This window comes from Falco punctatus, assembly GCF_963210335.1.
Source record: "Falco punctatus genome assembly, chromosome: 9".
In the NCBI taxonomy this organism is placed as follows: Eukaryota; Metazoa; Chordata; class Aves; order Falconiformes; family Falconidae; genus Falco; species Falco punctatus.
This window is the reverse complement of record NC_137589.1, coordinates 47,220,290-47,247,523: the sequence shown is the minus strand read 5'-3', so window position 1 is coordinate 47,247,523 and position 27,234 is coordinate 47,220,290. Positions and strand designations below refer to the sequence as shown.

The 27,234-nt window shown below is 38.4% G+C and overlaps 1 protein-coding gene across 1 annotated transcript; it reads right to left on the bottom strand.

Annotated features, from left to right (window-relative positions):
* Window positions 1-1,423: 1,423 nt before the first annotated feature.
* On the bottom strand, window positions 1,424-27,215 carry QSOX2 (quiescin sulfhydryl oxidase 2). Its single transcript, XM_080401955.1, is given in 13 exon segments — window positions 1,424-2,490; window positions 5,126-5,314; window positions 9,475-9,625; window positions 10,787-10,909; window positions 13,160-13,289; window positions 15,522-15,665; window positions 16,288-16,433; window positions 18,799-18,889; window positions 19,080-19,188; window positions 20,335-20,383; window positions 21,611-21,711; window positions 26,627-26,896; window positions 26,899-27,215. Coding segments are annotated over 13 exon segments (2,265 nt in total). The 5' UTR covers window positions 27,110-27,215; the 3' UTR covers window positions 1,424-1,939.
* Window positions 27,216-27,234: the final 19 nt, after the last annotated feature.

Genomic DNA, 27,234 nt, shown 5'->3' with positions numbered 1-27,234 from the left:
CCTCTTCATGTACGTCAGACTAACAGTATCATGTGAATGGAGATTTATTTTTTTTCCCCTCTGACACATGTTTACAATAACTGCAGAAGGCTATTACTTTTATGTGTATGTTATTTTGATAAAATAAGGAATGAGGGACAACAAATCTTTGGAGCTCTATTTTGTTATTCCAATTGGAAGCGGAAGAAACTCATGTCAGAAACACTCAGTTTTGTGAACAAACAAAACTTTATTATGAAAAAATATCCCTCTTGAGTTTTTGTGCTTTTAGACCACTCTTGTCGCTAGGCTTTAAACTTGTTATGCTAGGGTTTATCATGGAAATAAGAGCAGGGCACACTAACAGTACAAATACAATGAATTGGCCAGGGACTATTTATTCCTTCTCATGTAATACAAGAGCTAGCAAACGCTCAATTAAATTAAAAGTTGCAAATGTAGAATTGAAAGGAAAAGCCTTTTTATATAACATAAGTAATCTGTAGAACTCACTGCCACAAGAAAACATTGAGGCCAAAACCTATTAGGATTAACTAAAGATTAGGTAATGGATAACTAGAACATGCTCAATTACATTGGATAGGATTATAAACTTCACTATCCAGGACGTGAGTTATCCCCCACAGCTAGGATCACAAAGGAACTCCTACTCTGAATGGTAATTTTATAACTTTTCATGGTTTCTTCCAGTTGCTGCCAGCCAGGACCTCAGCCAGCCCTGTGAAGGCAACTAACTGCTGCCGCATCCCAGAACGGAGTGGCACTCGGACTCAAGCATTACTTAAACCCTTCTGGACCCAAACAGAGGAGCACTCCAGCAGAAGGGCAAGAGAAATGGGCTCTTCTCCTGAGTACTGTACAGACAACCTTACAGCTAGCACGGGATACTCCAGGTGAGCTCAGAACTGGAAATACCAAGTGAAGCGTTTAGCCCACCTTACAAGAAGATATATTGTAATGGAGTTATCCAACATCGTAAGAAACTTAGTATTTTCCAGATCTGTAAATGTGTCTGGCATGCTGCTGCACATCTCACTGTCCACTAAAAGCACTGTTTTGCTTTACTAGAGTTCACCAGAATTGGCTTCCACCTGGATAACACAATTAATTACTCGGCTACTTTTCTGGGTCACAAATGCGTAAGGCGAGTTATCTAACACTCCATTAACACATCCAATACAGGAGCAAGTAAAGCACCAGGTCCAAGTCTGTCCTTGCTTACATCTAAACTCCATTAGTTAGACAACAGTGTTAGCAATCAGAATCAGGCTGCTTGTTGAGATACAAACTGCCCCAAAACTCTCATCCTAAGAGAGACATACACATCCTAGGCTGGAACACACAATGGAATGCAAGACTTACTTGAACATGTAGTGCTTTCTACTTCAAATATGCAGTGTAAATAATGTTTTAGAAAGTCACATAGGTTTAGAATTGATTTAATCAGAATAGAACTCTTGTTTCCTGAAAAAAATATCAGAATTCTTGCTTCCCCAAATGAAGCAGCCAAGGTAACAGCATAACCGTTCAGTACTGTGGCAGGTAAAATCAGCTCCGGATAAATTAAAATAAAACCCAAGACCCTGACTTGAAGTACACAAAACAATATCCAATTTCCTTCTAAAGCAGGCACAGTTGATTGCATAATGCAATGTTTACTCTGAAAATGAGTAAAGGATGTAGGTGGTAAGTCACGGAAAAATCTTAACTGAAAAATGCAATGCTTCCTTCAGTGGACATTTTATGATAGCACTGTGTGCCTCAGTTAAAGATTAGGGTACTTACAGTGAGCTCCATACATTAAGCTAGAACACTTGTGAAATTACTTGGGTTTTGAAACAAGGAATACTGTATATAAAATCCCTGATCATAAATATTAAAGCTGTATCTGGTACTGAACAGCCATGTACAATGAAAACTTTGTTTCCAATTTAAACTTCTATACAGATGGACGGTAATACTTCACTTTCCACCGTTTAGATCTCATTCGGAAGAAAAAGTACATTATCATTAAAAATAAGGATGATGCTACATACAGGATGACACACAGACTCATGTCTATGTTTGAAAATCCAATCCCCAAGAAAGACACAGCTTGCTTCGCCTCTTTAATGTTAGCTGATCCACCTGCACCTTTGCCGCTATCTTTGACAGGTCCGTGATTTGCTATTAGCTTATTTAACACCTTAGATTCTGAATCTAGTATGTTTTCTTTATCCTGGACCTTATTCTCTCTGTTTCCACTCGGTTTCTTCAGCAGGCTTTTGTCTTTCACGTCTCTTGTATCTCCCTGTTCAGTTTCACTGGAGTCAGTCTGGCTTTCAGTGTATTTATACAGAATATTTTCACTTTTATAGTGATACTTCATGAACTGTAAAACTTGGGCTTCATTCCAGCTGTGTAATCCTTTAATTTCTTCATGACATGCAGGACAAATATCTGGAGTTGGCCACTGAACTTTGGGAAATTTTGGATCTTCAGTCAAATCACCTAATTGGGAGGAGAAAAAAAATAAAAATATCAGAAGCGAATGAACTAGGAAAGCTGAACCATCAGACACTTCACTGGAAACCACAGAGAGTACTTTCCACTTATAAATAGTGAGACTGGCAAAAAAAGCCCACAACGCAATAATGTTTTTATTAAACTGAAGACAATCATGAACAAATTTGGAAACTCTTAAATTTCCTTATGGATGCATCAATTACGTTCCAAAGTATCACTTCCTCTTTCAAAACACACATGCTAAATCGTAATTATTTTCCTTTTCTCTCAGTAAAAGCTGTAGTGTTCGAATTCTAATACAAGATACTGCAATTGCTATGGTTTTAGAAGGCACGAAAACCTCACCATCTGGGCCTTTCAGGGGTTAATTTGAATTATGGTTCAAAACAAACTGCTCTTTTGCACTCAGTACTCTTTTAATCCTGAAGCCTGGTTTGCAGCAAGAAGCTTCAAGGCCAAAGAGTTGCAGATTTTTTTAGTGTTTCTGTATTATGAACCATTCTATTCTAAGCTTGCTTTTTCACAGCTTGCACTGTTACTATAGAAAACTATTTTCAGTCCTTTAAAACCATTACCGTATTTAAGATTTGTTTTTCAGCTTGCTTGTTAGCATTTTATGTATTTTTATATAGATATATAATGTTGTCTTGAACTAGATCCAATTTTAACATTTCAGCTGCCCATAGCTCTGGCCACCTTTCTGTCTTGATGGCAAAGAACCGAATGCTACAGCTACTGTTGCACTTTGCTCTAAACCTCAACATTTTAAAATGTGGACAAAGATTATTTTTACAACAAAAATCTCTACCTGGTAAAAAAACTCACAAAACTAGTTTATTTAGCTGATTTTTATTAGTACACTAATGCTTAAAATATTTCAGAAATAGATTTTTATTTTATTATTTTTTATTATCCTTTTTAAAGGCAGAAAACTTCCCCATGATTTTGAGCAAAATCACGTTTAGGGGTGCAGAGGATCCTTGAAAATATTTGTCTCCTTGATATTCAGAAGTAAGAGAGCAATTTGCATTTCAGATATCTTAAATACTCAGTAATCAATTTGTTTCAGTAGAGAAAGCAGAAACAAAACATCTTATGGTAAGATTACAGACAGAAAGCTTACTGTACTTCATGCTTTCCTGCCAAAGAGAAGAACGCTATAAATTCTGTACATTCTACAGCAACAGGAAAGAATTAAATAGGGCAGAACCATATAGAACAATCTCGTGACCCACACTTGAAGGCTGTGCCAAGGTGTTTTCATTGACCAGTCAAAGATCATTTCTCATTGAAAGCTATACATATTACCAGAAACACAGATGCAGCTTTTAAGGTTTAAAATCTATCACTGTCCCAAAGAGAAATTTTAGCAAACTTAAAAAGCATAATTTAACATTATTATTTATTCCAGTACGTTTATACTTCTTACTAAAAGGGTATTTTAGCTGGCTGTTGCATCATCTAAATCAATATCCATGTGAGTTTTCCAATAACTTAATGTTCTAAATAAGTATATTGCTCCACTACTTAGCAAGTTCGAGTCAACAGGACTACCTTTTCCTGTGTTCAACCTGGCAATAGTAACAACCATTAGGGGATGTTTTTATTAAATATCTCAGAATTTACTATTTTTCTGCTTGGAGAAAAGGGAAAAACTGTTTATACTCGCAACAGTATTTAATACTTCATAAAATTTGGGAATTCAGCATAACAATAATATAAACACAATATAGCATATTTAAATTGTAACTAATGCTACATTACACAGATCCATAACAGCAGACAGGGATTTAGTGCAAAGAGAAACCAATTTTCTTTAGTGCTTTAGTTACTTGATATCCCCATAACAGAACGGATTAAAAACAACCAGTATTCTAACGGTACTTTTAGTCTAACTGAAAACATAGCAATCTAGCAGGGGAACAGATTTTCTTCATTCAGTAATTTTATTTTATACAGCTGCTGATCTGCTAATAGTTTACGCTCTTTTATCCTGAGAAAATCTTTGGTTCAATTATCATTATTTTCTATACAGCATAGCTCCAGAACAAAATGAAGACAGGATTTCACATCTATTTAAACTGCTACAGAAAGATGTTTAATTATTGTTATCCACTGATAAGTAGCTGAACTTTATTGCTAGTTTTTGAAAAGGCTTTGATTTGTACAGCAGAAAGACACTCCCATCAAGAAACAGGGGAAATCTCAGAAGAAACAGTATCTTTGAGAATGAACAAGTTTTTTCGTTATATCTCCTAAAAGACACTATCCTCTAGTAACGCAGTTATATCGGAAGTGTGTGTTTCTCGCTCAAAGTTAACATGATAGTCTTTAGTTATAGCTGATTGGGATGCTCCAGATTTTGCTCTATACACAAGTAGTATCTTTTCTTGTACGCTGATGTAAATACGGAGTCAGCCTTTTGAAGTCAGTATTTCATAAAAAAAAAATGTCAAAAGCAGGAACAACAGTTGCTTTAGACGGTTGTTCTAAATTCATGTTATGGAGCCTTGTTTGCATCTCCCTCTTCAAATATAAACCACGTTGTATAAAACGCTGTAGCCTTCTTTTTCAGACACAGCTACCTTTGGTGGGTTTTCCCAAGCATGGGCTTCCATACCTGCGAGCCTGTTGTTGACTACGTTGTGTTTCTCCCAGAGCCAGAGAACAGCCTCGTCCAAGGTTTTAATGGAATCCATGGACTCTTTAGCCATTTCTTCAAAATGCTGAGCACAAGCCCTGCACCCAAAAAAGTGCTGAATGTATCTTCGCATGATCTGAAGTACTGTTTGGGGACTGTCTTCAAGACCTAGGAAGACAGAAGGTAGATGCATTTAGCACCATCTAGACAAACAGCTTCAACATACACTTTAACATATATAAAAGTGAACTGTAGGAAAAAGGAAATGGTGGTACCTTCTGGTTCCACGCAAATTTACACCTCCACCTTAGAGATAAGAAAGTAGCCACTTTTCTAATTCAAAGATATCCATAGCACATGTGCCATCATACAGAACCTAGATCTCAGTAAGCCACAAAGAGAGGGATTGAAAACTTCACACAGTTCTTCGAAGAAATACCCCTCCCCAACAAAATACATACATAATATTGTCACAAAGTAGTTGAGGTGAGACATTTAGAAACCAAATTACTTGTCAATAAATAATGTAGAGTTTAAAGTGATATCCAACAGTACGTTTCAAAACAAAGTCTTTTGAAAGGTTGTCTGGGATATCAGGCACACCTACAGGGGAATTATTTCAAACGCAATGAAGCTCAAAAAATGCTAGGTGAGCAACAGGGTTATTAAAAATGCGAAGTAGCTATTTATACCGATACATACCAACACATCCAGCCTATACAACTGTGTTCAAAGTTACCCTGAACAACATGTTAAGATAAAGAGTTAAAGGTCAAGTGTTCCTTACAGTAAAATTTCTCCTTTCAAAGAATATCTTACAATCTGAGGGGGGAACAAACTTAGCTAAATGAAAATCAGACATTGATTATTTTTTTTTTCCAAAAGCCCATTATCAAGAGAACATTTTGAAATTGTTAAAACATGCCAAGTCTACACTGTCTATACTTCATACAGTTCTTCTGGAAGTAGAGACTTTCTCCTACATCTTGCCCAATAACTAAATGAGTATTTCTGTTATGCATTCACCGTTTATCCACAGGCACTAAAGTTATAGTGACCTCACTACTGAAAAACCCAGAGTCAAAATGCCTCTGATAAGTATTTCACAAGGTGCCTGTGATACCTGTTTGTCACTCCATAACTCTGAGGTATTACAGACTACCAGAATCTCATTACAGTTTTTAGTTCTATGGCTTTTTTGGCAGGCACTGAATGCAAACACATAATAGCTACTTAGCAATATTTGAACTTTGAAGAGAAACTCAGGAATTCCTCCTAAAATAAACACAAACACGTTATTCTGTCTCTAACATTCACACTTTTATACTAAAGATAATGCAAAAGAGTAATTTTATTCAGAAGTAAGTTAAGGTCTTCATGGACTGAGAACTCTGTCCTGGGCCTTTACTGTGGCTGCAGGTAGTCCCTACATCTGCAAGTGGCTTGAAAACCTGATATAATGTGTTGAAATCAAATCATTTCATCTCCGTCTCACAGGTCTTCTGATTCATGCTTAATTGACCTAGTAAATTATGCCAAAACGTATTTACAAATGTACTATACGTCACCACAAACACGCACTTGTCAAACAACACACATTTTATGATGCAGATTGATTAAATTACTGACTCCTGCAGTTGAACACCTCTACCACGAGTTATTTACAATGCAGGTTTTGTAGGTTCTGTGGTAAAGGGTTACAGTACTTTGCTTGCTGTCCTGTTCTAGTAGTAACAAACTGTTTGGTAGCACATACGCCCTCTATATATGCATTGTTTTTCGGGGGAAAAAATCCTCAAGAAAACCTATTCAAAACCATCACGGTACTTCTAAGTCATGTATACAAGAAATGCATGAAGACTGTCATAAACACCTTTAATTTAGAACAACATGATATTCTTAAATATGGCAGCAAAAAGGAAGCCTTTAAAGCCAAAAAGAAATTATAAAAAGCAATCAATCTCTAGCCAGACATTCAATATCTGTGATTGAATAGGCATGTATAAATGAAAGATATGAGATTAAAGCAGATTAAATTACAGTATTAAAAGAAAGGCTGAAAAATAATTTTGGAAAGTTGAAATGAATTCGGGCAAAACAGTTTTACCACATATACTAAAATATATATTTAGAAAAAACCCAAACAACATACACAACAGAACTACCTACTAGCAAATAACCTCTTCAGAGAGCATGAGAGATTCATACACAAATTTAATTGTATCTCTTCTCCTGTGTAAGGTTACACTCTTGAAAATTCATTTTCTGGGGAGGTCTTTCAAATTCAGCAAATGCACAAGCCTGTCTTATTCATGCCAATAGATCCTATTACCTAAAACCACATTTCATATAATTAAGCATGCTCGGGACTAGATTTCTCCAATGATTTTATATATCCTTGGAAGTGAGCAGTTCTGTTCAGAGTTCCTTTGGATTCCCTCATGCTGATCCCACTGCAGGTTCAAATTACACCATTCAACATTAAAACGTGTCAAATAGAAACCAATAAAACCACTGTATCAAGAAAGCTATAGCAAGTTCACGCTGGCTGCCAGACTCCGCCAGCAAAGGAAACTATCAAGAAAAATACAGCTGCTTTAAAAAGAAAACAATTGCAAAATGGCTCATTTTGTTTTTCTTTTATCAGCTCAGAGATGAATCTTCTATTAACATCTGCCATGTATCATCGTGTAATCCCCCTTTTCTCTTTCCTCCCAAACTACTGCAATTCAGGGTAACCCTAATCTTTAAAGTGGACAAGAACCATAAAACCCTACCTGTGGTGGGAAGGATTAGGGAGTACATCATGCTTTTTAGTAGATGGGATTTAAACAAGCAATAAGGAGAGGAAAACCTCCCAAGACATAATCCGACGGTCTCAGACTGACCCAATTCTTTCGCCATAAGAAGTGATCATCACATATCTGTCCCGATTTAAATCGATGGTTAAGTGTGCCAAAGAGTTTTCAGGTTTTACAATGTATTTTTAACTTCAGACTGACTAGACCTCATGCTTGAAACATGGGAACAATTTAAGATGTAATTCTGTAGAGTTAAACATTAAGAACATTTTTACATTTAATTAGTACACTTTTGGCAACTGGGACAAAAGGGCAAATTTAACTTATGCATGATCCTGGTGAACAGCTAAGATATCATTCAGTGCAAAACCCCCTCAAATTCACCAGGCAGAGAACAGTACTAAATTAAAGGGATTCAACCTACTGTCCCATGAGTAACAAACAAAACAAGACTCAAAAAAAGAGAGAAACAAAAATCCAAGAGGATTATTAGCCATCCAAAAAAATCCCTGTTCTGCAGGAGATTCAATATTAGAGAACTGAGAGATTTTTGCTGTGATTGCAAGTAATGCTGAACAAATATATGTATCCATAATTTGAAATAATAAAATAAATTAATTTTTTATATACTCAGCAACTGTCGAAATGCAAATTTCTGAGTTTTATCATCTAGTAACAGTCCATCTGGAATTCTTAAATTCCTTGGAAAAGACATTAAAAAGGCTTTAAATGAAAATTAAATAGAACTATAACCAAACAAAGCACTGTCCGGGCAAGAATAAACCCATACAAAGGCCAGTATTTTAGCATCAGTAATTCTATTTCCATTGTGCGAGGAAAATAGATTATATATCCAGCACGTTCCTTAAATAGGAACCATCACCAGAATATTAACACTCTGCTTCACAAAATGCTGCAAGTCTAAAAATAAGCAATTTTACAGAGTGCTTGCCAAGTAGTATATCACTGCAGAGATTAATGAACACTAGTTACATTCGGCTGAAATAAACACCCCAAACAGTCATAACATTTAAGTCATAGCATTTAAGAAATAACGTTACAGGAGGATTGGCTAATGGTTGCACATCTTTTATAGCCAGTAAACTGTATGGGTAAACCTCATTCTTCTCAAATTAAATTAGCAGCGCAACCTCAGGTAATCCGAATTACCTTCATCCCTTTTCACGCAGTTCAGAATTTCTTTGTTTGAAACTCTCTCCTTTTTCTGCTTTACTGAGCACGTCTTTAGGGCCACATACTTTATTTACCACATTTCTGAACAAGGACAAATGGACAGCTTGCTTTGAAAGCCTTGCGGCTGCAGTACAGCTATGCTCTGACCCCTGCTGGCACTAGCCTGAAAGCTGAGCCTCGAAAGCCACTATCCACCAATTTATTCGTTGAAATACTTACACACACACACACACACAAAAACCCTGCTCTCATCTTTTTGCCATTTTCCTATGGCACAGCGGAACTGCTGCAAGTATTTGCCTCGTCCGTCAAGTGCCTCACTTTGCTGCTTACCTGTATTTATCAAAGCTTTTGGTTGCAGTGCAGCTTGAACAGTTAGGGTATGAAACAGCTTCCAAAGGGAACAGGTATAACCTCTCAGCTCTGGTCTTGTACCCTGACATCCGACCCACTGAACTTTCTTAGTGAGGAATATCCCAGAAATCTGGGGGAAAAAAAAGTAAAAATAGTTAAGATATATGCAGGTTTGGGACCTAAATGCAATACTGAACATATCAGCAGTCACAGTTGATCCTACCTTGAAACTGAGATGAACCAAGGCTATAGCAAATGATTCTATAGAGTCACTTACTCTATAGAGGCACTTGTTGCTAATGAATTCATTAAACTTACAACAATCCTTAAGTCTGGGATACTCTGATGCACCATTGTAAAACTCATCCCTCTTGCAAACACATCACATGATATACAACGTACAACTGATGTCAAACCTACTAAAATGCACATCACATGTTTCATTAGCCTGACAGAATACATTAAGTAGCTTAACTTGTACAGGTTTTTTTAAGCACAGTATGTACACAACACACACACACACAAATACTACCGTAAACTCTGACAGAGCTACAGTTTCCCTGTGCACATTAAAAATTCCATATTACTCAGCAAGATTTACATGACTTACAGCAGTAAAGTCTTAACAGGCTAAGATGTAGAATTCATTATTATTTCTTCTTAAACCAAGGCCACTACTTGTTCATTGTATTTAAAATCCAGTGCAAGATTTTCATTTCTGAGACTTCTCTCTCTGCTTCCTAAAACACACAGGAGGTTTCCACTTCTCAGATAGCAATCCCATTTCACGGGAAGAAGGATCCATACTAACTTCTGTACACAGGTGGTCCTATCATGGTGCTTCGCATCACCAAAGTGAGATGGGATTCCTTTACTATGCCAGGAAATTGAAGAGTATTTGGGGAAACTCTTCAGGAATACTGCCCATTTCAGTGAGTAGATTTCCCATCACTTCAACTCTGACCTTCAAAAGAATCCTGCTGACAGCAGGCACAGCAACTCAAAAAATATCTGCTGGGAATCTTGCATAGTTTGAAGCTGATGTTAGGGAACACGTGTATGTTTGCAATTGCTTGCTCATTATAAAACTGAAACAGGATTGTTATTTCAATTCCCTCAATTCCTTCATGTGGATTTTTTTTCTGGTAATGATTTCACTTTATTTTCATTTTAACCTTCTTATAACTCCATTATGACTGGAGGGACCATCAGTAAGTGATGTCTTAGATTTATATAGAATCTTATCCTTTACTAATGCTGTATTTTATGCTGGGAACTAGTAACAGCTTACCCGCATTTTGTTGTTGACCAGATCTAGGATAGCATCATAAGGGATTTTGTCTAATGGAAGGCTCACCAGCCACTCTTGCAAGGTCTCTAACAACTTTACCACAGGCTGACGGCCAGGAAAAAGCTGAGGGGAGGAAAAAAACACAAAATTGGGAAGTAGAAGAAATACCCATATTTTAAAGCACAGGTCTCATCATCAGCAAGACACTTATTTTTTATCTAGATGTGCTTTTCCTGTCTTTTCTTCAGATTCTTTTATTATGAGCAAATTAATTACTTGTTCTGCTTTCAATAAAAAGCCAGCTCACACTAACTTTTGCTACAAAATTTAATAAATTGCACACACAAAATGTTAACCAGTAAAATGAAGCTACTCAATAGAAGGCAGAAATGCTACAGAAGAACTTTTGACAGATTACACAGAATTTCACGTTAAGGTAATTCTGTTCAGAACGAAGCATAAGACTTAAGGCTGAAATCATTCTCACTCTTCAAAGACTGATCACAAAAATTAGTTCTTATAAAACTTTTGTTCAGATTTCTGTAAATCTAGAAGTTGGTCATCTAGAAGAGCATTTTCCTTTTCATATGTGTAATAGTGATTTCCAAAGTGATTTGGAAATAGTGACTTCCTTAAGTAGATGTAGTATTTTGCTTTAACGATGGTTCTAATTACTGTAGAATTAAGTAGAGTATGCATACCATCCTCTAAGTACTCTTCCAGAGGGAGCAGCATTTCAACAGATGGGGAAATAAAGTCCCTGTATCTGTTACATTAAATACATAAAGCAATTTATGACATAACATGCTATACATATGCTAGTCATTCTGCAGCCTTTGTCCAACTATTGATAGTATCTCTAACTCTAGACTGCTTAATTGATACCATGCAAATGTAACAGGTAGGAATTGCCTTTTGCTAATTGTACAGCAGCTAACGCCAGGGGCCCTGGGCATTGTTTGAGTTCGAAGACAACTCTTAAACAGTCTGCAAAAAAACAGCACTTCTCTGAACTACTGACTGCATACTATAATTACATTTACTGCTCTAGGACCCCCAGAATATCACACATTACTATCTAAAAGGCCACAGTTGCACAGTATCTCAGGTGGGCATTGGACTCATTGAGGATTCAAAAAACAATGGACTTCTGTATTGATCGCCAGTTTTTGATTTTTAGGTTTTTTTAAACTAATTCTACAACAAGGAAAATTTGCCAAGCAGGGAACCAGAGACCTCTGTGACTTTGGATTTATCATCACTATAAATGCTGTTAAACAGGAGGGTAGTATAAAAAGTTTCCTAACAGAAGCAGCCGAGAATCATGAATGAGAACTATGAGGAAAGTGTTACGTGACAAGAAAATGGACAGCAGTCCCCACTTGGGTAATGGCAGTCTGGAGATGAGCATGCAACTAAAAGAGAGCATTCCCCATTTATGCACTAATAGCCAGGGAAGCAAATGACATCAGCTGGCCACGAGCCATCAGCAAGAACAGAGGATGTTTTAGGGATAATATGATGGAAAGATTACCACTACACTTTCTTAAAGAAATGAGGCCAGCTAGAGATTTCTGACCTCTGATGGCTGTGGCGGGGGCAAGAAACTGTCTGTCTGATTTTCAGATAAACCCAGATATCTGGAAATGTTCATATAGGCCTTATTATTCCCTTAAATAGCTATTGATTCACTTTCTTTAAAATAAAACAATGTGTTAGCTGCTCAGTAAGTAAATATAAACAGACATTGGTCATTTCAGTAGGTTGACAAAGTTATATTATTCCAATTTGTTGAAGTCAAATCACATTATATTACATATATTGTCCTTTCACTCAAATGTAATGTGTAAACATCTTTATTTAAATACTCAATTATATTCATTACCTCAATTATTTTGAAATACTCAGTTAAACTCAATACCTCAATTATATTCAAAGTTTAGACAGAAGTTACAAATATCTCTAAATAGAACACCATTTATCAAGTATGCATTAACAAAATTCGAAAGTCAAGAATGAAAAACAAAGGGTTTTTTAATCCCACTCAGTTACAATAGCTACTTACCCTGAAAATCTGATAAATGGACTATATTTACAGGGTTTGTTCAATATGCTGCAGACTACTTAAGCTTTATTTAATTTCGAGCCCTCTAAGATTAAATTAAAATGCATCTCAGCCCTACAGGTATGTCAGAATGGGATAAATAACTCAAAAATAACATTTAAAGAAACCCACAAAACTATTTTTTAAGCTAGCGAGGAAGCATATATTTAAACATTGTGAAAGACATTTTGAGAGACTTATGTCACATAATAAATTTTATGTTAGAACCACTTTATTCTTACAAATAATCAAAGACTAGAAGTGTATACCTTGGCAGAGACAGTAACAAAATCCTTGAAGGTCTTTAGCTCAGCTCCCTCAAGTGTCTTGTGCGTAGCAAGCTCTACCCTGAGCAGGTAATGCAATCCCGATTCAAGGTCAGCCATGTACAGCTTAGATCTGAAACACACATATATAATGTTATCAAGTGGCAGGTTTCTTTCGCTCATTTTCTCACCAGTCATAAAGGTAAAATTGATATATAGTAGGTGTCATTAAAACCTCAACATTTGCCACTCTACAATGATTGCAGTATATCCTACACCAGTATGGGAAGACACAGCAGTTACTTCAGGTACTCAGTATGGTGAATGTCAAGTTTAATGAGTTTCACCATACTCTTTTAAAAGAGTAATTTTATGTCATTTTGTTCAGAGTTTAGACAAATGAAGCATAACCACACATACAGGATTTTTTTATATTTGACTAAACTTTTTTCTTGCCAGCCAGCTTTACCTTGTAACGAAATTATAGCCCTGACATTGTCAGCAAGGAAATAGCCAGTGTAAAGAAATTATAGCTTCTCCTCAGGACTGACCACAAACAGAAAAATTACATGCTATGAAAAAAGGGAGACTTTCCTTGAACAACAGCACATTATACACAGAGCAGGAGTGCAAGCAAGACTGAAAAATGTCCATGTTGGAAAGAACTGTATCTAGAAATCATAAAAACCAACCTCTACTCAGACATTCAATATCTGTGATTGAATTAGGCGTGCTAATAGGCATCCCGAATGCAGCAGTTTTACTGTAGGTTCTTTGCATACAAGTTTAGCAGTCAATTTTAATCACACCAGCTCTTAAAACAGAATTAGGTACCTTATGACAGGTACAAGTATAACATGTAAAACAAATGATTTTAAGAATTCCTCCTCACCACTGAACACCTATACAACAACAAAACACAAGTACAAATGCATCAAGTAAATCACTCTACTTTCAATGCTTTTAGAGTACAGACTTCAGACAGTATGACACAGCAATGTAACTGAACAAACAGAAGTTCACATAGTAGAGTTAACGCTTCCCCTAAGACTTCAGCAACACTATTATTTCCAAAAACAATTTAAAAAAATCATTCAAGAAACTGGCTGCCCCCATCTCCTAAATAACATGCAGGAAATAACATATTAAAGTACAGAATAATCTATATTCTTAACTCAAACTGCAGACTTATTCTGAATTTTATCTCCTTAATTATTAATGTACTCACTTAAATTCTAAAAACCAGCAAAATTCTGCTTCAAGTTTCTTAAATAAAGAGACATCCATATGAATGCATGAGGTTCTCCCAAAGGATCCTATTTGGAAGATACTTGGACTGGAGATTCATATCAACAAGATTTTGTCTTGCTGGAAAGCAGCTCAATTTAACTAAAGTTGTTTTGATAACAGAATGTTTCATATAAAGTATTTTATAATAGTAATTGAAAGAAGATGACACTAATAGTGTCTATGAAAGGCAAATAAGCACAAAATGAAAGCACTCAGTCCTGCATCTTTTCCATCTAAAGATGCTGAGGGATTAGCTCTCTGCAAAGCCTTTGCATCCTTTTCTCAAACAGACAAAGAGGGAAAGAGGGTGAAGATAAACCTTACTGGATTTGGTATGATAAACATCTTTTACAGTGACTTTAGTATTTTCTATTATACTTGCATTTGACAAGCACTTTTTAGTGGGCACTGCTTCAGTATTACACATACAGGGAATTCTCATTTTCTGCGTAAGTGTTAGAGCTTGTTATTTTACCATTTATTTTTTCAGGGACAGTGATTACTTGCTGAAGTTTTCCAACAATTCAAATTGGTGATCTAGATACTTCAGGTAATGGGTAATAAGTCCTTGGTATTTTTAATTCAATTGCATATTTAACAGTACTTTTGGAGAAAAACATTCCTTCCATAGCAGTGCCGATGGTTGCTGTTAAAAACAAAATACTGGCAGCCCTTGATAATTTCACCTCTGAATTGTCTGAAACACAGCTCATAGTTGTAAAGAAGTTGTAATCTTGATGCTGGAACTGAACTAATTTACAGGTGTTACTTGACTATACCGAAAAATGGATGAAGTTGAAGCAACAGCTGAAAGCTTTGCTCTCAACTTTGATGCCATAATTTCTCCAGTATTAAGCACAAAAGCCTTAAATTTTACTCAGCGGAAGAATGCAGATTCAGTAGTGATCAGCCTAATTCAACTCAAGGTGCATCATCTGGGATGGAACGAAGTAAAATTTTGAACTGCACTAGAATTTGGTAATAAATGACAGCACAGCTTCCCATGCGGCAAGAAAAAACTGCAAGCAAATTTTAACAACCAAGAATTGATCTGAAAATCAAGGTTATCACTCACTTATCGAACTCCTTCCACACCTTGACTTCTGTACTCTCCTCTTTGTTTTCTTGAGCGGGTAGCTGAAGCGGCAAAAGAAGTTTTTTTCTTACACCTGGCAGTGACTTTAAATACGAAGAAAAGAAAGACCGTAGAGGCTTCAAACTGCATATAAATGGACAAAGTAAAGATTACTTTTAATCTCAGATTAAGTGAATAACCAAAGTAAATTAGTATATTTGTAAAATAAGATATTCACTTTGGTTTATGTTTTATAGTTCTAGTGAAGCATGTTATGTTTTGATACAAAGGGAAATGACATAATGTTCAGTTTAGGAATAGTAATAACAATCATTTGGATTAGTGGCTTAAAATTCCATTCAAAATAAGAACACAACACGTTCATCAAAAATCTCAGTTTGCCTTACACAGGCAATGTTCACATGGAACAAGAATTTTAACTTAGAAGCAAGGGGGTTTTAAGAACTTTGATGCTTCCTTAATTTTTTTTCCACTTCTAAAGTGTTTTCCTTTCAGAAGTATCACAGTAATAGGTTAAAGCCATAAACAGGGAACAGTTGTAAGCAAAAGCAGTATTAGGCCTCATTATTAATACAAGTAATGCACAACTTCAGCCAGTACAATGTATTGATTACATGCCATATCATTATATATATATGTAAAAGAAGGTGACAGAGTAAATTGCTTTCTATGAAAGGAAGCTATGGAAACTGTTTTTATAGCTTAAGTGAACCTCCTCTTTTTCCTCAGACACATAACTACTTACATGTTAATTAATCCATGGGACCCATTTGGATGCATCAGATAGCATGAAGGGACTGAGCTAATACCAAGTTTCTCAAGAAAAGGCTTATCAAAATTCAATGCTCTCTTTACAATGATGTTTTCATACTGGATCAAGTCTAAGATAACCTGGGTAATGAAAAGATGACATGAATTATGCATTGTTCGAGGAATATCCAATCCTGTAGGACAAGACACATAAATAGGTGAGGTGCATCATCCTTTAAGGGTATCATTAAGCTGCTCACCAAGGAAGTACATCTATGAGTATTCTGTGGACACTAACAATTTCAGTTAAAGATGATTTATTCTTCCCTGGAAATTATTACTCCTATCTTCCATTTTTCCCTTGGTCTATCTGGATCTTTGCCTTTTTGAAGTTTAACATCTGAAGAAAACATGAGAATGAATGATAAAATGTCCTCATAAAGCTCAAAATAGCCCAGAGGATATTCCACAGGCACCAACCGGTTTATGCTTCATGTTATATATCTAAGAGTCCAAAGGCAAATTTTCAGGTAGTGAAGAAACATTGGTCCCACCACTTTATGGTATTCTGATGTCGAAGTCCTAGAGGTCAATGACTTAGAAAACAATTAAGGGCTCCACAGGAGCTAAGGTTTTGCCTGGCAAGCCCTGCCAAATCAAGCTGTGTAGTCTGCAGTGTCACAGCACCCAGCTGTCTGTTCAGCTGTTTTTGTTTACCAACCCCAGAGCAGAGACTCCATACAAGCATAGGTGCCTATATCTCAAGAGTTTCAGTTCACAGTCCAGCATCTGAGCTCAAACCAATCTTCATCAGCTGTTTAAACACGATGCTAGGCTTTCACACTAGAGCGGCTAAGAGTGGGCACTGATTTCTTTGCAAAGTGTAACATCCAGCAAAGGGTGGAGGAGGCAGAAGAGTGCTAATATCAGGACGTCTCAAAGATCTGCCAAGGACTCAACTACCAAAGTTCTTTGCCAGCTACAGCCAAAGCTGCACCTAAAAATATGATGACTCAGATAAAAATAATGAAAATTTGCCCTTTAAAAAAAAAAGCTTAAACACTCCTTTCTTCCCTTCTTAAATCATTCAAGATCCCACTGTTAAAGGCATCCTCTTTTGCCACTCTAACAGCCACAGTCCTCACATCCTCCCATTAGCCTATGCTCTTACACTACCATTTCAAATGTTTTATTCTTACCTACAAAGCCTTCCATGCTTCCACCTCTTCCTACATTTCTACTTCTCATTCTTTTACCCCTCCCTGCCTCTTCTCTATCTTTTTCCTGCTGTTAGTTTTCAGTTTCCACTATACCTTTCCCTTTCAGGTGAATATTATCTTTGCTACGTTTTCCCTCACTTTCAAACTTGTAAGTTAAGACAATCTTCCTTTCATTAGTGATAAACTCATGGCCTTCCTTTCTTCAGCCATTGTGACTTCCATTAGCTTTGTTCATATTGTCTTATACTGTAAACTTGAAAACAATGTTATTTTCTATTTCACTAAATATTATTTTTTCGGAAAGCAGACTCCACTTTCTGTTAGTCAGATGACACTCGGTCTTTCCCTAAAACAGCAGGGAATAAAATTAAAGCAAGTGTGATAAAAAGCTGAGGAACTTTATAATCATCACATTTCTTCTCTTCAGTAATGCCCACTTGTATCGACACAGCAGCTTCCAGAAAACAAATGTTTGGAAGCAGCCTGCTTCTCAAAGTGATTCTCACTTTTGGCAGCACACTCACCTCCACTTATGCAACTGGGCCATCTCAGCATCAAATCTAATTGGAAACATTTCACAGACATTGGATGTTTCTACACAGATTATGCCTAGATAATTATGCAATTTATTTTCTTTACTTATCCTAGATCTTGGCAGGAAGAGAAAAGTAACAGTTGTCTAAGCTAACAGCAGGCTCATTAGGTGGTGAAATGATGCCAAATCAAATATTTTATTGGGGGGGTGGGGGAAGCAAAAAACCAAAGACTTCCACTTCCTCAGTGCCTCAGAGCTATGAAAGTAATGTTATGCTATCACCTTAGTTTAGAATCTGATTTCCTAAAACCTATATGTGAAGAAAGAGAACCAGAGCATGTAATTATTATAAACAGTTGAAATCACAAAAGCTGCCCAGAAAAATGAATGTTATGAACTGTTCTCTAGCAGTAACAAAACATTAACATAATCTGACAGCATTTTTTGTTGTAATCTTCCAAATCTTGAGAGAAAAAAGAATTGTGGCAACAATGAAATTGATGAATTAATCTTCTATTAAAATGTGAATGGAAAAAGATAACATGACATCACATTCATTTGTAAGCAAGTTGCTCTGTGTGTCTACATACAACAGCCTCGTATAATCTCTTGACTTTGTGATATCTCAAATATGCACGACCTGCCCTTTATGACCCCTTAATTCAGTCCTATAATCAGAAAATTTGTTGTTTGGCTAAGTAACAAAATTTAGCTCTGTTACAACAACATTCATTCATAGGTCATACATTACCTCTCGTCCAACGTAAGAGTTATTACTTTCAAACACAATGGCAGTATAATGATGGCTGTTCTTGTCAAAAAGAGAAGTAATATCACTGGACCTTTTAAGAAAAGAAAAGCTATTTAGCATAGGTAGAATGCAATACACCCACTGTTATCGATGGAATTTCCTTTTACAATCTCATAGCAAAACTGATAAGAAAAAACGCTTACTTTGTCTTTAATAGGACCTTCTACATTTTATTTAACATAATAAGCATAGAGCAGCTGTATTTTAAACAAGGAACATACGAAACTGGATCCAATGGTGGGCAAGCAGGCGGTCTCAACTCTTGGGAATGGTTCTGTAAGAAGTCAATCATCATCTGACGAACTGTTTGCAGCTCTCGATCTGCTCCTGCTGAGTACAGGTTACAAAAAATTAGAACACTTCAGAAAACTGGGAAAAAAATGCCTCACGTACAGGTTTTCATACACTGTCATGCTTTTCTGTGTCAGGTTTTTGTTTTAAGTTTTGATGTAAAAACCAGGCTACTACTTGGCTGAAGAGCAGGGACTAAAGATTTAGTAGTAGAATTTCATTTTAACATGGAGATGAGATCATATGTAAAAGCTGTCAGTCCACCCCAAAATTAATAAAACCTCAAGACTTTTCCAAATCTAACCATCTGCCTGCCTTGCTGATTTTCCCTTCAAAAAATGCTTCATTAGAGATATGTGCTCATTTTCACAGTAGTTGGTGTGGGCAATTTCAGTAGCTTTTTTGCAATAAAGATATTAATCATACATTAAAAACTGCAGAGGTGTACCATTGTTACCAAACCTGCTAGCTGAGGTTACAAAACCAGGTTAACAATATGAGGAAATAAATGAAGTGTGGGAATATTTTACTTACTTTAAAAGAAGTAAATTAAAAAGCAGCAACTCTCACATGCCAAAAAGTAGCAGGTACAACTGCAGTCTACTTCTACATTAAGGGTTAATGGTGCAGGTGGTCTCTCTTCTGACCTCTGGCCTTTTAAATGTTAATCCATTGAAAAAGACAACATTACTTTTGTCCCCAGACAAACCACCTCAAGATGTGATCCTGTCAGACACACAGGATAAGCCTGTTTTCAGTTAGTCAGCATCTGAATAGGGGTTCTCCCAGTGAGATTCAGGATGCCTGGAAAGTGGCTGACAGATCAAAAAGCACCAGAGTCAGGATTGAGCAAATTGGATCTCACGCTGATGAGATGTGTGGTAGAAAAAGGCAATTTAAAAAAAATTATCTAGCCATTTGTGAAAGTTAAGAACTACATTTCAAAAAGATGAGGAATGTAAGTCCTAAGTTCTTGAACAAATGTTTTGCCTGTCTACAATTCTGCCTGACATTGCATTTTCATACAGTACTTGTAATACCGTATCTTAAAGAGCCATTTAGTGTCCATCTCCTCTCTAGCTGTCTAAACTAATTGACAAGCAAAGGGATTGTGCTTATTGTGTGACACATTCCTGGCTGATAGAATAACTGCTTTGAGGATTTCTTACAGTAGGATATTCTTACCTTTGTAATTTTCTCCAGTAGTAAACTGCTTTGTAAATGCTTTGAAGTACTATGTGGGAGAAAAAAAAAAGAATTATTGCTTTGAAAATAACTCACTGTATCAGACAAAAGCTCCGTTTAGGAACAAAAATGGCTTTCAATTTCTAATTACAAAACATTTTTATCTACCTGTTCAGAAGACAGGTCTCTCTCTTAGCCTATGAGTTCCAAACACCTGCTTCTCAACTACATGATGGTAGCTCACATGTATATATATATGAAGAGTTTTGAGTGGTACAATAAAGCCAACTTTTAGAGGAAAAGTACCATAATGCATAATTCAATAGTGTATATCGATCCACCACTGCAAACATTAACCCAAACACAAATTACCTGATTATCAAACCAGTACTACCGACTGCGATTATACTTAGAACGCTATTCACATTTTCTTAACTCCCTCCAGTGGTTAAACAGGATATATTATGGAGCTTGACTGCCTTCTGCTATAAACAATAAAATAAAGATTCAATGTCTAATAAACAGTGCACTCCAATTTACACCCAAAACTTTAGAGATATAAAAAAACCCTGTTCTTTCTATCAGGGTAGAACATCAAAAATTCTACACTGAAAAGTTTCCTCAATCCTCTCCATCCATCACATTCAGCTCATATTATGGCTAATAACGTGATTATACAGATTGACAAAGACAGAGAAGTTAAAAATTGCACTTAAGACCTGAAAATGAGCAATGATAGATACTTTCAACAAACACAAGATCCCTTTTTTAAAAGCCAGTTTAAACAAAGTACGACATTAATTAGAAAAATAGTGGAGTCAAAGGTAAATTTTTAATTGGTCATGAAATCAACTGATTGCATGACACAATTTCAGTGCATTACCTTTACTTCCACAGACCAACTAATAATCATGAACACCTGAATTTGAAAAACATTTATACAAATTGTTATTATCTAATGAATACATTAAAACTAAGTGTTACATAAATGTAACAACATAGTACTTTCTAGAATGGTATCTTCTTTCAATAAGAATTTTTTCAGATTCAGAACTGAGGACTAAATTACTGCTATAAATAACTGCATCAGCTACTGCATTCATCAAGAACTCAAATTAATCTTTTATCAAGTCTGCAGTTTTCTCAGCAAAAGCCAAGTAGTAGTCCAGCTAAAGAACAGCTAGTCACATGTAACATGGTGCAAGCATCTTACGTACGGCTTTAATTACTATAAAGCATACATCATTTACCTAAGGCAATATAATATGCCACTTACCCTAAAAGTTGGGTAATAGTGAATACCATATTCTTTGCACGTCTCATAGTTCTCCTCTTCCCCACAATCCAGCACACCAACTCTAATTGCAGATTCCCAGTCTGAAAACAAAGATATCTTTCAATTTTCAGCAGATCATGGATCCCAGCTGATGGATTACCCTGCTTCCCATGGAAATCAACAGCTGAACTCCGTTAGATTCCAATGGCATAAAAATCAAGACCTCGGTCGATCCTCATTTGCTATTCATTTCTACCCTCGAGTGTAATACAGTCTACTGATTTTTAAAATAACTAAAACCTCCCTGTTTTCTTTAGCTGCATCAGTCTTTTCAATATACCTAAATAAGAAGCAACCCAACATACCATGTAGCAGTTCCAGAGCTGAAGACATTTTATTGACTCCAGGAAGATGAAAGAGGAGCCAACCCAACGCTTACAACTTACCGGACTGTATTCCCTAGCTTTTCCCATTAGCTAAGCTCATAAAATAAAGCATGCAGAATATATATAACTGAATAAAATTAATCTAACAGTTACTCATCCACATGGTTGTCAATTACAAACCCATAAATTTGATGCATCATCTCGTATTATAGCTGTTCTAACAAGGACTCACTATTTACTGAACTTATAATTTTCTCAGAGGTCTCCAGAATTGCACATAACCCAAGACTAACATATTGTCTACTGAAAGCTGTCTTTATCTTTTAGTACTGTTCAGGAATACATTAGATATACCTCAAAAAAATATCTGAGTTTTAACCAGAGTGCTAAATAGTTGGGTTTGAACATCACTGTAAGTTTCCTTTATAAATGTTTCTTAGCAATAACCACAAGAGTTCAAGTATTTCTATAAATATGCTTATATAACTTCAGTAAAAGCTTTCACCTCATTTATAGCTTTTTCCTTCTCATTTTGCTAGGAACTTATCTTTTTGAGCCATGCTCCACTGCAGCAATCACTTTAAGGAAGAACCGCTCCAAAAGACTCCTTAGACAGTTACTTTTTAAAGCTAAGCTAAATCAAAACAGCTGTGGGCAGAATTTGAAGGTATACCACAATTCCCAAGTATCAATAAAATGTAAAAAGCACTAAAATTAAACTTGCTTTTATAGCAAAGAGCATGAAAGCTTCATCAAGTTCAAGATCTGATTGACAGTTGCATGCCTAGCTGTTTTTGAAATTTAGCTTGACCTTTATTTGTCTTTGGAGGAGGATGGGGCGCTCATGGAGAATTTCAGTTGCGCTGAACATGCCAACAGCTGAACAGGCACCAGGAGTAACTACAAGCATGCTAGAGCAGATGGGCACGTATTCACAGGAGCACAAAAGATCCAACAGTCTATTTCATCAAATAAAATGCAAAATAGAAAAAAAAAAAAAGTTTGGCTTCTGGGTATCTATCTCATTCAACTTTCACCACTCCTCCTCTTTTTTTCCACCTGTCTTGATCCTCCTCCATACAATGAATAGAAGCACTATGAACCTAATGCAAATAGCCTACTCACAACAATGCAAACCCATCTCTAGCTAAATACTTGGGTTAAAGAGCACCAGCTGGGATGTGTGCTGCTTAGCATTTGCTTCTGCTTAAAAAGGAGTTTTTCCTTTCTAAAGGATGTGAAAGTTGCCGGAGCACACAGCCTAGAATGCGTAAGTTTACAGTGGCACTGTAGCCTGGATTGTTTTTTAAATGCTGATGAATTTTAAATGAGCATTAGTATTTTTTAAATACTAACCCACAAACTATACGAAAGGGGTAGATGAGTAATACCGTATTAACCAACACTATTTCCTGTTTATGTTAAACAAGTTCCAATGAGTGACATGAATGTATCCGACAAACTGGAAATCCAGCAGGTTGGTCAAACCTCCCACTTAGGAAATGCTAAAGAATACCAACATAGCAGTCACAGCGTATTTCAAGGAAGATACTTTCTTTGATAAACCTCGTGTATTCCCTCCAGCAGGTAGATGCAATGCCATGTGTTATTTCCCATTATGAAGTTTCAGTCAGGGAGATGAGAGATGCATACAAGGAACCTCTCCCTGTGCATTACTTGAGTTACACGCTGCTTCCTGAACAATGACAAGGTTTCTGCAGTTCCCCACCAAAGACAGAACAATTTCTAGAAGGAAATCATTACTGCTAGATTTGGAACATCCAGAGGAGCGGATTGCTTCTGCATATAATTCAGTGTTTGTTGTATATGGGATTTCCAAGGGTTTGTTACTTCCACACAGAAAATTACTACACATAATGCACACCTACAGGCACTTAGGTGGATAGATTCAATCATCTTTTAAGACAGAAAAAGTATAATTAACTATAATGGCCACTCTGGACACCACTGTAATAAGACTAAATGTGTGATTAGGAATGCAGCAGCAATGACTCCAAGCTTAAAGCCTGTTCTGAAAGGAGAGAGAGTACCAAACTCAAAACATACATTACACAAAAGCAAGCACCACTCCTATTTTTCAGGAGGATTATGTTCTGCTATGAAGTTTGCAATGACAATATTGCCAAGAATTAACAAATGAAAAATGAAATAAAAATTAAGTATATTAGAACAGACCTTTCATGGACAAAGTAGTTGTACTGATTTAACTGGACTACGTATCAAATTAGCAAATACAACACAGTGATTTAGGAGCCCTCTAATGTAGATGAGTCTGCATCCTCAAAGACAGCTGTAATATCCCAGTAGATGAATACATGTTTTTGGAAAATAAATGCTGAGACAGTTTAAGTGGTTCAAACAGTTTAGGGGTGTTTTTTTTTTTTTTAGATGAAGCTACCAACAAAAAGTGTGACTGTTCTCAGTCTCCTACTAAAATCCATTAATTCCAACTTTTAAATAAAAACATTTTGCTGACAAATAACACCAGAAGACAATTGCATTTGCTGGTAGTGCCAATGTTCACAAACATAAAAATCCACTTTTTAAAGGAAAGTCTTCATAAAGACTCAATGGATTAAAGAATAGGCCTTTAGCTAATTATAGTAATACAAGTGCGTAACATCATTTGCAGTTACCATGACTGCAGATGAGAAAGAAAATACATATTTGAAGAAGTCATTACAAGTTACAAAAAAATACTGCCTACAAAGGTATCACGCTGCTGTAGTTATATATAAACATGTCCCTGTCTTATTTTGACAAAAGCTCTAGACAGTTCAGACTCTTCATGATCTTCACTGCAGCGTTCAAACACCTACTTGTTTCTTACTTTTCTTCAAGAAAGAAGAAAATCTAATACTACTTTGGCCACAAGCAAATCAAATCAGAAGGTGAAAATGTTACGCAAAGAAAACAGAAAAAAGCTACTGCTTTTATAAACAAAAAACCCGATGCAAGTAAGAGGCCTTTGAAACACTCTGAAACCATTACTGCTCTGTGTTTCTCAGTTCTGAGTTTCTGCTCGTCAGTCAGCAACCCTCAGCGTGTGACAAGTTCATCGGGACCTATTTTTGGGTAGGTCTCCATTTCCGTTTATCTAAACCCACGTACACCTAATGCTGCACCTGCATTTCATGTTATTCATTAATACTTTTCACATAAAAGGCTGCCAGAGAAAAGCCAGAGCTCCTCACTCCCTCTCAAACTGAAACCATGTGAATGTATTAGAACTGCTGTCTCCATCCTAGAAATGTCTCTTGGGTGAAATGCTCAATTTAGAGTAGTTTAAAAGCTTTTACACCACTATATTAAGCAAAACATTTCCTACAAATTTGACCTCAGCTCTTCTCCCCACCACAGGTATTGAATTTGCCTGACACCTGAGGGGCCTGTTTACTTCCTTACCTTAGATCTACAAACAAGAGTAAAACACTTCAGCACCCGCGAAGAAAACGGCGCAGGCTGTCACAGCAAGGCAGGTCTCCCTCAGCATAAACAGTGGAGGTCATCATTTCTTTTTGTCACTATTTGATAAACCTGAAAATCTGACTCTCACTTCGCTTGATTTTTGTATTCTCTCCTGGTGATCCTTTTTGCTCTTCTAGTCCATTCACACTACACTGAATTTGCAAGATATAAATCAAAAACATGCACCGGCCTCTCCAGTACTGCAGTATTTATTTTTCATTTAGCTTCTAGAACAGGCTAGTTTCTTTACAAAACATTCTGGAGATAAAGATCTCACCTCAAAGAGTTTAGTCTAAACATACCTCTCTCAGCACATCCACTCCCGCTGCAAGCAGAGACTCCCGTGCGTAAATCCGCAGCTGGATCGCTGCACGTGCGAGGCAGTGATGGTTTATCCCTGCATTCCTATGAAACCTTTAATTTGGGGACCAGCTACTATCACCCACGCTTCGTGGCGCCCTGTGGGCCGCACTGGCACCAGAGAAGTGAGAAGAGGGATGATGCTCATCCACTGCAGCCCAGGCACAGCATGGCCACACGTGGCACAGTACCACAGTGCTCATGGGTGCCAGGGCGAGCCAAGGGCCCGCCGTCACCCACAGGCGCCGGGGCGAGCCGAGGCCCCAGTGCCACCCACGGGCGCGGGGACGAGCCGAGGCCCCAGTGCCACCCACGGGAGCCGGGGCGAGCCGAGGCCCCGCCACCACCGCCCATGGGCACCGGGGCCAGCTGAGGCCCCACTGTCACCCATGGGTGCCGGGGCCAGCCGAGGCCTCACCATCACCCATGGGCGCCGGGGCCAGCCGAGGCCCCAGTGCCATCCACGGGCGCCGGGGCCAGCCGAGGCCCTGTCGCCACCTCCACCCACGGGTGCCGGGGTTCTGATGCTGCCGAGCACCCTGCGGGTGACCAAGCACGTGCGCCGAGGCACGACGAAGCTCCGGTTCCGGCAGTGACGCTGAGCCCGACGGCCGCGGCCCGGTGGACCAGGGGAGGCCGCGGGGGCGGAGGGCCAGGCCCGCGGCAGCCCGGCCCCACGCCGGAGGGCTGCTGTGGAGAGCCGGGCGGCGGCGGTGAGCGCTCCCCGGGGACCAGGGACCGGCCTGAGCCCGCCGCGGGGGGGGCGGCGGCGGCGCCTCACCTTTGACGTCCCCCGCCAGGGCCCGCCAGCTGGGGGCGAAGGCGATGCAGTGGCCGCAGGACGAGCTGTAGAACTGCACCACCCAGGCGGCCGAGGAGTTGAGCAGCGCCTGCCGCACCGAGCCGGCCGCCAGCACGGTCAGCGGGTCCTCCCCCGCCCGGTAGAGCCGCGCCACCGCCGCCGCCAGCAGCAGGGCCAGCAGCGCCAGCCGCCCGCTGCCGCCCGCCGCCGCCATGTTGGGACGCCAGCGGCGCGCGGCGAGGGGCGGGGCGGGCCGCGCCATAGCAACGCGTCGGCCCTGGCGACGCGGCCTAGTGCCCGGGCGGCCGCCGCGCTGAGCCGTCCCCGCTCGGCGGCCCGAGGGGGCCGCAGGCCCGGGCCCGCTTCCCGCTGAGGCGAGCGGGGGTCCGTGTCCGAAGAGAGCGGGGCGGCGCCGCCCGGTACCCCCAGGGCCGCAGCGGGCACGGAGGCCGGCGCGGCCATCCCTCGGGGGGGGAACGCGCCTGTCGGCAGCCGCCCCGCCGCGGCGCGCGGTCATGGAATCGTTTAGGTTGGATAAAGCCAGCAAATTGGGTTGGATAAAATTAAACCGCTGACCCGGTGCCACG